Source organism: Acanthisitta chloris, unplaced genomic scaffold (genome assembly GCF_000695815.1).
Source record: "Acanthisitta chloris isolate BGI_N310 unplaced genomic scaffold, ASM69581v1 scaffold6959, whole genome shotgun sequence".
NCBI classification, from domain to species: Eukaryota; Metazoa; Chordata; class Aves; order Passeriformes; family Acanthisittidae; genus Acanthisitta; species Acanthisitta chloris.
In genome coordinates this window covers 17,792-31,471 of record NW_008689713.1, presented here as the reverse complement: position 1 = coordinate 31,471, position 13,680 = coordinate 17,792, and the positions used below count along the sequence as shown (strand labels likewise).

The window sequence follows — 13,680 nt, the reverse complement described above, 5'->3', positions numbered from 1 at the left end:
CAGTTATAAGAAATCAATGCTTTTTCAGGTATGAAAATGTCCATTTCATTTTATTTTTTTTAATCATCTACGATAACATAGAAATTCATTATTCTCCTATCCAATAAAATGCATATAGCCTGTTGTTCATGCCATGATGGTTTGTTTGTACAGGAAAAACAGATACTTTAAAAAAAATCCCTATTTCTTTGATCAGCTGCAGCATCCCAGTAAAGTCTAATTTTGATGTGTAAAGCACTTATTCAGCTTACAGTTGCACACACATCTGGCAAGCAGTGTGAAGGAGGTTGACAGGTACAGGCCAGACATTTCACTTCTTAAAGTCATGTTATTGCATGGTTAATCCTATCTTTGCATTAATTTGATACAAGCACTTACAGGTAAAAATAATCCCAAAGTGTAGGTCTAAAGATTATATTATAAGCTCCTGGAAGGTTTCGCCAGAGGAAAAATATTTTTTGCCATTCTACAGACACTTGCCTCATTCAGCCATTTGGGATTTTATTAATAATCTTGTCATTACTGTATTCATCTTCTGATTTCTTATTTTTTTATTTCAAGTAAGGCAATTTCTGTGAAGACTTGACACTGAAATCAGAGACTTCATTACCCTGCAAAATATATCCACAGTTGAAAGTATTTAAGAGGGTTAAACAAAATGCAAACATTTAATGCAACATTAAGCATGTGAAATAAAAACTTGATTGCCTAAAGAAAGCATGCTATGCTGTTACCCTGGTGACAGGTTAAAAAAGGATTGTGAGCTGAATGGCTGTATGATATGAAATTAAAATGTTTCACATTGAACAATCCAAAATGAATTGGGAAAGGTTAGAGCAGAGGAGAGAGAAATCAATTCTCCAATGGCAATGGTGAATGGAAGTGAAGTCTGAATAGGATTTGCCAGTGGGGTGCAACAGCTGCCAAATATCCTGCAGCCAAAGAATTACAATAATACTGATGAAGTGTGCAAGAGCTTTTGGAATCATTGCAGGGAACAGAGAAATACTCCTACAATAATGAGGCCATTCTGTGTCCCATCCCACTTTCACAGTTGAATCAAAGGAAAAAGAAACGGTTGAAAATTGTAATACTCAACAACAAAGGTATAAATGAATTACCTATCCCTTCAATCAATATCTTGTATTTAACTACAGCCTTTGTGAACCATGAATGAAGCAAGCATGCTAAAGAATGGACAAATCAAGACACATACATGTAAAAGTATGCAGACAATATTGAATGAGAGACTTGCTTCCCATATATTTTGCTGACAACACTGCTACAGCAACAGCATCCAGAATAAGCTATACACTACACAAACAAACAACAGGACACAACCAGTGCCTCAAGGCACTACAGGAGGCAAGGTGCTGATGGTCATGCTTATCTTTATGTTACTAATCCTAGGAAAGAAACACCAGCAAAACCTCTCATCTGAATGCAGTTACTGAATACATTTACTGAGCTTAGAGACCCCAAAAGTCAAGAAAAACTTCACCCTTCCATAGAATTCTCCTACACAACTTCATTTCTGCCCTTCAAAACACCAAATAAAATATACAGATGGAGATGAGAACCTATGCTAAAAATAGCTGTAAAATGACCAGGGAGCACATGGCAATTAGCACACACCTTGTTAGTTCTACAGTTTCACACATACAATTTTTACACGCAGACAAATATTAAAGGACAGGTTTAGGAGGTGTAAACCTGCATGAGAGGAAAATTCTTGGCCTTATAGAAGAGATCAAAGTAAACACAGAGAGGTGTAGTAAAGAGAGGATCTTGCAGAAGAAGTCATAAGCAAAGCATGGATGAAAAAAGGGCCAGATTCACAACTAAAAAAGGGTCAGGAATTCAGCAGCACAATAGAAAACATTCACGTGTGTACACTGTGCAAATTGAAGTTTCAGCATTAAGTGAACAGTAGCCACAGAAGCTGTAAAGCTCCTACAGCAGATGCTGCTTTCCCAGAGGACATGGTGAAAATAAAAAACAAACATAGGGACTCCATTTACTTTGGTGAATGGCTTTCCCACCAGCAATTACCTCAGCAAGATGCATGCCACTGCTCTGGGGTCTTCCCAAACCATGCTCAGCAAGGTTCAAACTTTCAATAATTGTTATCTTCACAGTGATTTCATAAGGGTTATCAGCTCTGAAAATTGAGCAAGTATGGATTCCTGAGCACCCAGCATACCTTCTTCCTTAAACATGACAGGAATGACAGGCTATGAAAATTTCCCATGACAGACTGTTCTGTTCCTGGAATGTATGTTCATAAATCATATGGAACGATGCCTCTGCTTTCAAACTACTATATAAATACCTTTTATTACTTGTGTTATCAATTCTGGTTCCATTAATTTGACCAAATCAAAGAAAAAATGTTATACATACACTCTGTAGAAAGTCACAAATGCTACCTTAATGTTCCATTGCAACTTTACATTTTCCATACTGGCTGAAAATACATGTTTCATATATTTGCATCTACTTGTTCGTCTCTAGCACATATAATCCTCTTTCTGTGATAAGCAACTGAGCAACCTAGAAGGGTAAATAATACCAGATATTAAAGACATCTTGAATACTAATAGGGCAGCTGGTTTTGCAGTGATTAAGCAGGATTACGACAAAGAAAATACAGTAATTATTTATGAGAGGTCAAAAGAACAACATTAGGTAACACCTAGTGAGACAAGACAGGGTTATCAGAACCAGAAAAGCCCATTATAACCAAGGGTATCACATGTAAAAGGGAGAACAAGGTCTTAGTACCTTGCTAGTCGGGGGGGGAGGGGGGGGGAAGGTCACACAGTGGAATAATGGTGTGAAGCTGCAGTAGTTACATAAACATTTCAAGGACTTTCAAAGGCCTATCAGTAAATCATGAGAAAAATGCTTGACTTATTGACCAGGAGACCAGAAAAGTAAGAATAAGACAGTGCTATTTTCATGAGTTAAGGATGACTGCATAACTCCAAAGTGAGGGAATGAAGAAAGCCACAAGTGGGCTGGACTTAGTCATCCTTATCAAATGAAAACAAAGTGATTTATCTCTGTATCGCACTAGAGGGTATTTGTAGGGTAAAACAAAGTATAAATGTTTAGCTGTACTTGCAATCACTGCTCATGTTATTACTGCAGTTCTAGGGAAGAACAAAAAAATAAAAATCAAATAAGGCAATCGATACAGTTCAGCAGTGCCCATGGCTGTGCTGCAAGTAACAACTCTCTCCCTTTCCAAGAGGCTGGTTCGGACGACTCCAGTGAATTTTCCTGACATCATCTTCCTTCTTTTTAAAATTAATGTAACATAACCTTATTTTGTGCTGCTCCAGCAGTGCAGGACAGGCAGAAAGCTCTCCTATTGGGCAGCTGACTGTCCTTCCATATGGGGAAGCCCTAGGCTGGCAAAGAGCTGGCTCTGTCCCAGACTCCAGCAGGGTAATAGGTGCAGTCTGTGTGAAAGCAAGCATGCCTGAGAGGTGTGGGGCTCTGCTACTCTCTGAGCAGTTCCCTCACTGCCCCATAATCATGCAATGGCAAGGCAAACATCAATATAGCTGTACCAAATCAACCTAGACATGATCCTACGATAATTCGTTAAATAAAAAGCTTAATATATCCATTTCTGTTCTCACAGTTCACCAACCATGTTATGTCCACTGCACTGGACGCCTGGATTTTGAGGATTTTAAAACAACAAAAATTTAGCCAAGCTGTTTCAGAACCTGACAAAAACTTGCTTGTATTTTAGCTGTACTTTTTCACCACACAATTCCTGTGAAACTACTACTTTATGCTTGGAAAGCCACATCCATTTTACATCTCAAAATATTTTATATATGCTGATAAACAGGTATTTACAAAACTTCAATAATGGAGCAAAGTGTTAAGGACATTTTGCCCTTTTGTAAACTGAGGCCAAATTCAAGGGACTTCTCCAAGGTCCCACAAGAACAGTAAGAAGTTTAACTCAAGACTCCCTAACCCAGTCTTCTACATTGAACACACAATATAAATATAAAACATTTTCCAATGTGCTACCATCTTTCTGCATGTAGTATCAGGTAATATAGGCATGCAGCCTCACTGGTTTTTTCCAAGTCATAAATGATGAAAGGGTAAAACCCATAGAAAAATTAGGAAAATACACTTAGCAGCCAACACAAGCAACACATAGGAAGTGCTGCAGGCAATTGGGTTTAGAAGTATAAACATCACATTAGTAGACCCATGAGATAGCATGATGTAGCCACACCTGGAGAGACACTCTCCTATTCCCCTCCCAACCCACTAATGAAAACAAGTCTAATGCCAAAATGTGAAGATTCAACTGTACAACATCATTTTTGGTCTCAAAGGCTAACTACATCAAACAGACGTAAAAGAAGCTGGATTCACTTCAGCCAAAATATGTTTCCACTTGAAACGAGATCGAGTTCTGTCTGGAAGACCTTGGGGTTTTACTAGATGCTGTAAATCTGTTCAGCAGCTGTGGGTGGCACCAGCTTCACAATAAAGAGGACTACAGAATATGTAGGAAAGTCCTAGGTAAAATAACTGAAAGCTGAACAATGAAACAGTCATTAATCATTCATGGATCTTTCCTGTAGGAAACATGTGCCCCTATTATCTGGATATCACAGTGAAATATTCACATTAGTATCTGTCCCACAAAATACCAAGCATTTTCACTAGCTGATCATCTTTCAAAAACAGTTTTAAGAAAACCCATAACCAGAAAGAACCCAAAACACCCAAATCACCCCACAACCACCATTTTCCCAAGAAAATGGGTTAAATAAACATCAGTTAAATTTAAAAAGTTTTAAAAAGTCACACAGAAAATGCTCTAATTATTCGATTGCATCACAACAGTAAATGCCTATATTCCATAACTGAGCACGCACAGGTCTCCTACAGCTGTTCTAGCTAAAGGTTGGCAAATTAGTCCTAAGAGGACTCAACTAGTTGGTGAGGCCAGGGACACATAGAATCATAGAATTTAAGGGCTGGAATGGACCTTACAGATCATCTAGTCCCAACCCTCTCTGCTAAGGGCAGGGTTAGCATAACACACAAAAGGAACACATAGCAATGCAGACAGTGGAAACTCACCTGTGGCTGCTCCACGCAAATCATACCACCATTTATTCTAAAACAGGAAAGGCAAACTGACCTTTGGCCTGCACCAGCCTCAACAGCAGACAACCTACTGCAACAACGAATGTCACTGCAGGGATCAGGCCTGATTGAAACTAGCTGAACAAAGTTGGGTGTTGGATCCAGAAGTGGGAATAGCTTGCCCAATCATGAGAGCATGTTCCAGCAAGAACCTCACAGCTGATGATTCAGTCACCCAAGGGACTGCAAAATACCTATTTTCCAGTCACATCCCAGCAAATATCATTGATTGAAGAGGAGAATCCCCCTCATGAGGCCACTAGTCTCATCTATGGCACAGAGCCAAGGTCCACCTCTGCATCCCTTTTATGGGCCATCCTCTGCTCACCTCTTCCTCCTTGCTACACATTTCCACTCTTGTAGCCCTTCCAGAATAATTTCACTTGTCATGAGTAACTTGCTTCTGACAGAATAATATAGAGTAAAGTAAACCATTATTAAATGTTTTCTATGCTGATATGTGGCATTTTAGCAGAACCAGAATAGAAAGCAACTACACACAAGATCACACCTGCATAGCTGGGGAGGAGGAGGAAAGAGAGAGCAATGAAGGATGAGGCTGTGACAATTCCTTAATCTGGCTCAGCTGCATTTCACCTGATTACAGTCTCAGTAACTCTGACAGGGAAAACTGGAGCTTCTGTGAAGACTTCCAAGCATGGTACTCTCTATCTATCTGTCTGACTAGAATAACAATCCTGATCTTGGGCTGAATAAATCACAGGGAAAAAAGGGAACCCAAAATTCCCCTGCAGCTGTGAAAAGAATGCATATTACAAATATGGCTCCCAAAAGGGAAAGGAAAACAAATTAAAACCAAAGATAAGCATATAACTCAAGTTCAGCAGAAAACCGTCTATTTGACAGCCGTGACAAGTTTAGAATACTGCACAATTTCAAAATACTACTTTTCAGTAGGTTTTTTCGCACAAAAATTGCTCAATTGCTTTCAGTGAATACAAAAAAAAATGCTGTCAAAATAAGTAGTGCCAGAGAGCTGAAATTTTGAAGGTAATGATCAACATATCAATATACCTGTCCAAACCATTAGCAGAATGTTATGGATCAACTTTGGAGGGTGCAGTCTGCCTAGTACACTTACGTCCTTCAGCATGGATTTAAAACTCACACAGAACCCAAATGTCTCGTTCTGCCACAATGAACTGCACCCAAGATGAAAACTGACCTTTTTGATTTGTTGCCAGCAGCACAGGTTCCTAGCCTGCACATTTTATTAATATTTTTCAAACGGATTGTAGTCTTTTCTCTAAGTACAATCCTGCTCCTTAAAAAGTACTCATGATATGGAACACCTTCATAAACAAGTCAGATGCAGTTTGGGTAAGTTAAGGACATGGTGAAGGGTCCTTAATGGGACTGTAGTAACTTGTATGCTCCACAGTCCTCCACCCCCTCTAGAGGGAGGGCACTAACTGCCCTAAGGAATGAAAGACACTGTCCAAGACACTGCACAGTCCTTTGACCTCATTCTGCCTTTACTTCTTGGATTTTTTTCCACTGAAGAAGCTGCATGATATTGGGAAAAGCATATCATTACCAGGTTTGGTTTCTTCAGAAGTTACCTACCAGTAAGTGTTTTTGCATTAGCTTGTCCTTACTTGGCCTCATTAAAGCAAGTAGATCTAACAATATGTATGGATAGAAACCAAGACATTCAATAAGAACTACACTTGGACACCACTTGGAGAAAATTTTAAGGCTTGACTTCTGAAGGTTTCACTCCAGATCTGCATATGCCTCAGACAGGAAAAGTCAATCCTTTGAAAGCTGATCTGAACATAACCCCATCATATCATAGCAAGAGAAAGTACACCCCATCATAGCAAGAGAAAGTGATCTTCCCTATACTGAAAAGATTTGTTACCTTCACCATTTAAAATCTGGAAATCAGACCTCAATCTAGTTTAACAGACTTTATGTGGCCAGACTCTGCTGCCCTCTCTGCTCATGGTGGAATAATATGTGTCATGGAGTTTGTATAGCACTCCAAAAATAAGCTATTTTTTTTTTAGAATAGGGGTGTATGTGTTTCCCTAACAGCTCAAAAAGAGATGAATGACCATGCCTGATTGCTCGATGCAATTCGTCATTTACCTATTTGGTATCTCAGTTAAAATAGTTGTGTACATCCTTTCTATTAAGTTAGATAGACACCTAGTACTGAAAAAAAAAAAAAGTACTTGCAATAGAAAGAAAACATTAAGAGACTCTTCAAAAACTGTATTCCTTTTCTTTTTAGCTAGCAAAATCATTTTACAAGGCAGATAAAAAAAATCATTGCAAATCAGAGCAGGGAATGCAATAGCAGTTTGATAATCACTATTAAAATCAACAATTCCTATCCTTACTCTAAGTACAAAGTAATCCATTACTTCTCTGCAGCAGTACCAGACTGCTAAATTCCTGTGCTGGTCAGTAAAAACTACAATCAAGGCTCCTCCTCATTTTCCCTGATTCGTCTTTTATTTAGGTAACAGTGGCCTTTGAGTGTCTTTTCTTCTCCTTATACCATTCAGTATGGAGGATAACAGTGGCCTTTGAGTGTCTTTTCTTCTTATACCATTCAGTATGGAGGATTTAACTTGTGGAAGGAAATAAAAAGGTGCTTTACTTTCCCCCTATAGGTGACAAGGCAAGCAATGACCTAGCCCTACATATGCTATATATTACAAAGCTGTTATGCTTGCCCTAAGTGTCTCTTTTTTCTTTTTTTTAATACCATATGGCACTAATTATCTTTGCGGGTACAAATAAAAATAAAGACTTCTTGAAACCACATTTGATTTATTCCTGACCACTGTAAAATCAGTAATAGAATACACTGTCAAACCACTGGCATGGAATGTGAATAATGTCTATGCTGCACTCTGACTTCCCTCTCACACAAACACGCACACAACTGCATGAAAAAAAGCAAGGCAAGAAGAGTTATGCTAAGTCAGGATTCACTGAATGCAACTATTGCTAACACCAACTACACAAGCAAGCTTCACTAATTCAGTTGTTCTAACACAGGGTCTCAAGGCATTGACACGATGGGCTAGAGGACAATAAAAGCCAGGAACATCCTAGAGGAAAAAGCATGCCATTCCAAAAAGCCAAAGAAGTGAATTAGTATTTTGACATGGGCTACTGCCATGATTGGCCAATTAACAGTACTGCCTAGGCTACTAGCAGCTACTGTTCAAAAAAACGAGGGACTAGGAAAACAAAAGCACCAAAATACCTCCCATACTTAAAGCAAGGTGTTGACTCTTCCAGCATTTGCCGTCAGAAAGTGTTTTCAGAATTAAACCCTAAACTATTAAGGTTCTTCATCAAGGTAACAAATTACTTACACAAATCCACAATATTTGAAAGCTCTGTAGCTGAATATTCATATTATCCCAAAGCGCTTAGATTGCTTCAAATGGGCACATGGGAAATTTATGATGCTCAATTTGTGGTTAGTTACTAATGCAGCAACATTTTGCATTAATGAAACTCCTGATGTGCATTAATTACTCTACTGGCTTGTAACACATTTTTGTGCCTATTAGTTTGCTAATACGTAGAATAAAAATAATCACGTATGACTTGTGTGAGTAGGGAAACGTAAGCTACAGCTCATTTAAATTTAGAAAAAACAGACTGTATTAAGAAACCATGCAGTTTCTCACCAGTTACTCTTGTGCATGAGAAGATGCCATTAACAAAATGCACCAGCACATCTGAGCTCCTAGAAATGAACTTACCTGGGAGTCCCCAGAAATCGTTGTGATCTCAGTTGTTCAGCCACATACAAAGATGCTGCTGTTGCCAGTAGTTCCCTTCGTTCTAGATCTGTCAACTTGTGTCCTGGTTTTCAGAAAGCAGTTTTAAAAAAATTAGATACCACAGACCAACACAGACACAAAAACTAACAACTACCAGTGGAGACACTGCTTAGTCCTTACATATGAAAGCTACGGTTTTTTCCCCTCTAAATTAAGATGAGGCTTAGCATAGCATACACTCTGAGTTTCAGAGTTTAAATTGCATGTTTTCATACAGATCAGCCCAACTCCTAACACTGGTACCTCTATTAAAAACAATTTCACAACTGAAAGAAACTGAATGATGCTGCAGCATCTTGATTTCGTTACTGAAATATCACTGGTTGACATATTGTGCCTCATGCTGGTAAGGAATCCATCTGAACATTAGAACTGACTCAAAATATACACCATTCTTTCTCAGCACTTTATCTTGCAAAGGCTACAGACCCTCCAAGAAAAAGGGATAACACAACTGTATAAACCCCCAAAATAAATGGGGATAATGCCACTCATCAGCCCTGAGTCATTTAGTGCCATTTGTGTAATCATTAGTTTGCAACTGATGGAGTCGAAGTTATGCTTGAGACTTCATAAGCACAAAGTGGCCCAAAGTAGCCTAGATCTGAAGGTAGGCAAGTTCACAAGTGTTTGGACACAAAGGTGCGACCAGGGTGATTGGAAGCAGATTTTTCTCCTGATCTGGTCTTGTTCAAGAATGTGGAAGTTAGAGATTCAATTGTCCATTCAACAGGCTAAAAAAGCACAGTGACAGAACTTTGCCCCTCCCCATCTTTTGCCTAGAAATCACACAACACAGATTTGATATGAAAAATTGGCAAATAGGTGGCCAAGAGTGATGCAAGAGTCCAGAGGAGGACCAACAAGATGATGAGGATAGAGAACCTCTCCTATAAGGAAAGGCTGAGAGAATTGGGTTTGTTCAGCCTGGAAAAGAGAAGGTTTCAGGGTGACCTAATTGAGGCTGCCTGGTACCTGAAAGGTGCCAACCAGAAAGACAGACAGACTATTTACAAGGGGTAATGGCTTCAAACTGGAAGAGAGTAGACATAGATTAGCTACTAGGATGAAACCCTTTACTGTGAGGGTGGTGAGGCACTGGAGCAGGTTGCCCAGGGAAGCTGTGGATGCCCCATCCCTAGAAGTGATCAAGTCCAGGCTGGATGGGGCTTTGAGCAACCTGGTCAAGCAAATGGTGTCCCTGCCTCTGGCAAGGGGGGTTGGAACCAGGTGATCTATTCAAACCCAAGCCATTCTGTGATTCTATGAAAGAGAGCAAAAGGATAAATAAAGTACTCCGTCCACAAGGTAGTGGCAGGAAGTTAAAAATGACATAAAACAGGACAAGAAGTGCAAAGTTGAATTTTCGTGAAGAAAAGAGGCAAACTTTGTCCAAGAGAGAGATTTTGCACAGGTGAAAGCAAGTGTGTTTCAAAAGCCAGAAGGGAGGATTACACAATAAAGTTAACAAAAGATAAAGGTTGAGGCTGAAAGACTTAGGTGAGCTCAGCTACAACACAGCTCACAAAAAGTGCTTTATGAGCACATATCACAGCAAATGCCATCATACAGAGCAAGTACAGACTTCACATGAAGGGATGGGGGAGGGAGGAAAGGAGGTCAAAAGGCTGCCTCTCCCAGAGGAACTCTGCCCAGGGGGCCACGTTTTCTTCCAGTCCTGCAGCAGAGAAACAGTTAGACAGATCCCTTCTACATCTCCATTCTCCCATCACCTCAGTGCTATGGCATGTAATGTTAATTCACATTCCCCAGTACTGGTTACTAAGCAAGTGATAATTTCCATCAGTAGCATAAAATAAGACTAATACGATGCTCAAGAAAATCCAGAATGGAGGCCACTGAAAAGGGCAGGAGCAGACTTTACAGTAACAAATCCACAATTTCAAAACTCAGAACCCATCATTCCACTGGGCATATTAAATAGGGATAAGAGGCTGCTTTAGAGTCCAGGTCAGCAATGCAATCAATGCCACAGTGATGGGAAAGCACTCACTGCAGTCCAGCTAACAGTACAAAGGAGCTGCTACAGACCAAAAAATGTTAATTTAAAAATAACAAAAGACAGAAAATCTGCATCAATCTCTTTTTAATTTAGTCCACATTAACATATTCTGGCTAAATATTACTGCAACTTCCTGTGCTCAGTGTTTATTATTTTTTTATCTGCCTTGAAATGGAAACTGGTTTTGCTTCAACAAACACATGCAGAAACACAAATGCTGAAAGGTTGAGAAACTGGCTTGAGAAACAAACTCGACCCTTCCTTTGCCAGTTACTAGAAAAACTAATGGCAAGGCACTGAACTTTTGCACTATTTGTATCTATATACACACATATGTGTGTGTGTATGTATATATAAGCCTTATATAATTATACAATGCAATAATATTAACTATCTGGATCTGAAATGTGTCAATTTTCCAATTGTTTACACACAGTTAAGAAGCTGAGATCACTTTTTCAAAACGTTGAATCTAAAACTGATGATTTGTTTACATGTCCCAGCTAAAGACACATCAGGGATCTGCTCTAAAGCTCTTGCTTTACAATCCCCCTGCCTAGCACCCATGACAAGACCGTGTGACCAAAACAATGTTCCCACCTGCTCCAACACACACTGTTAGTAACAACTCACAAAAAGGAACGAGGTAAAACTAGAAAGATCCCAATTTGACGGTTTTATCGCATGACCTTCATCTTGGATGAAATCAATAACTGCTTTTGCACTTCTGTGCTGCAAAAACTATTTTCTCCCTGTACCTACGATAAAAATCAAACTCCAAACGGTGAACAAAGGTCAGTAAGTTGAAACAGGTTAACAGCTGATCAAGAGTGACATCCACCAATTCGTTATTACAAACATGAAAAAAATACTTATCCACTTTCTCTGTTTGCCACTATTTACATTACAATACAGCCTTTCACATTCACCACAGAGATCGATCTGAAAAGTAACAAAGCTACCTCTGGAACAGTTGTCCAAATGACAGGGAGTGAAATGAGTAAGTAGCAAAGGTTCCCCAGCTTTCAATATGGGAAGTTCCACCATTGCTCTTTGCTGCTCTGATCATTGCAGACTCCTGGGCCACACAGATTTCATCTCTGCAATAAAACATGCTGCTAGCTCCCAGATCTCTCTGCTTAACCTGGAATATACTTCTGCATTATCACTATCATCACTGAATTACACGAGCTGAATGTAAAACAGGGTTACTAGTTATAAAATTAAGTCACAGCTAAAGGAGTGGATGCACTGTTGTCTGTATTATTTAAAACTGGACCGCACGCATCTATTACTACTAAATGACAGAACCCTGGCTGGAAGGAAGACAAGGAAAAAAGTATTTCTTTCTCATTTCCCTGATGTTATGATTGCTTAAATCAATATTATCCCAGTATCCCCCAAGCTGAGTCAAAAAGGTTCATGCAATTACTTTACATAACCAACTTCAAATTAAATTACATAAAAGGTCATTTTTCCCCTAACAGTCTCATTTGCATTTTGTCCTAGAAATGTGTTTCCTACTATCAATTACAGTGAAAAAACCAAAACAAAACAAACAAGTCCTGGTTATGTGCCCCAGTCCGTTATTTAATACTTGAACAGTGACTTTTCTGGTTGGGAAGAATAAAAATTAAAAGCATCATGGGTAGCACAGAAAGTGCAATGCATAATCCAAATCCATACCAATGCAGGCAATGTTTGTATTGTTCCTAGATTCTGTTTTGGCTTAAGTTTTTCCCCAATGTATTGAAGTTGACCATTACAGATGGCACACACACAAATTAGGCTTTTGCAGAAAACAAAGTTGAATGTTATTAAAGGGTTTAATTTCTTGTGAAGGTGAGCAGAGCAGACCCAGACAGTCACAGCAAAAGACAGACTATGTAAAAAGACTATGCTGTGTAAGCATTCTCCAGCCATTCAGAGTAGTGAAGAAGTACAACTCAGAGAACTCACGATCACTTCTAAGATGGATACTATAGTTTACAGAAAGGAAACCTCTACTATTTTGAATTATAAAGGAATTAGTGACAGACCAAGAAATGGTTTTTGGCTTCACCTGCAAGAAAGTCATCAAGTAAGAGGACTGAAGCATCTCCTCTATGAAAACAGGCCGAGGAAGTTGGGACTGTTCAGCCTGGTGAAGAGAAGACTGCGTGGAGACCTCATAGCAACTTTTCAGTATCTGAAGGGGCCGACAAGAGAGATGGAGAGAGACTCTTTGTTAGGAACTGCAGTGACAGGACAAGGGGTAATGGGTTCAAATTGAAGGAAGAGAAGTTTAGATTAGATATTAGGAATAAGTATTTTCCTCTGAGGTAGGTGAGACACTGGAACAGCTTGCCCAGGGAAGCAGTAGATGTCTCAACCCTGGCAGTGTTCAAGGCCAGGCTGGATGAGGCCTTGAGCAACCTGGTCTAGTGAGGTGTCCCTGCCCAGAGCAGGGGAGGCTGAGACTAGATTATCTGTAAGATCTATTCCAATCCCTAAAATTCTATGATTTTATGAACTTTTTATAATCCAGTAGCTTCATAAAATGAAGAGGAAGATTAGGTTCCAGTGCAGAGAAAATTAATGGAATTAACAGCAGCCATCCTCCCCCTTCTAACAGTAACACAGACA

General features: G+C 39.4%; 1 protein-coding gene across 1 annotated transcript in view; it reads right to left on the bottom strand.

Moving 5' to 3' along the window:
• Nucleotides 1–13,680, bottom strand: part of LOC103808722 (propionyl-CoA carboxylase alpha chain, mitochondrial-like) — a gene marked incomplete at its 5' end in the record, with an annotated part of 151,417 nt that overhangs the window by 121,573 nt on the left and 16,164 nt on the right. Inside the window, one exon of the mRNA XM_009081524.1 lies at nt 8,952–9,054. Coding sequence (XP_009079772.1) covers nt 8,952–9,054 — 103 coding nt within the window. The remainder of the gene's footprint in view (nt 1–8,951; nt 9,055–13,680) is intronic.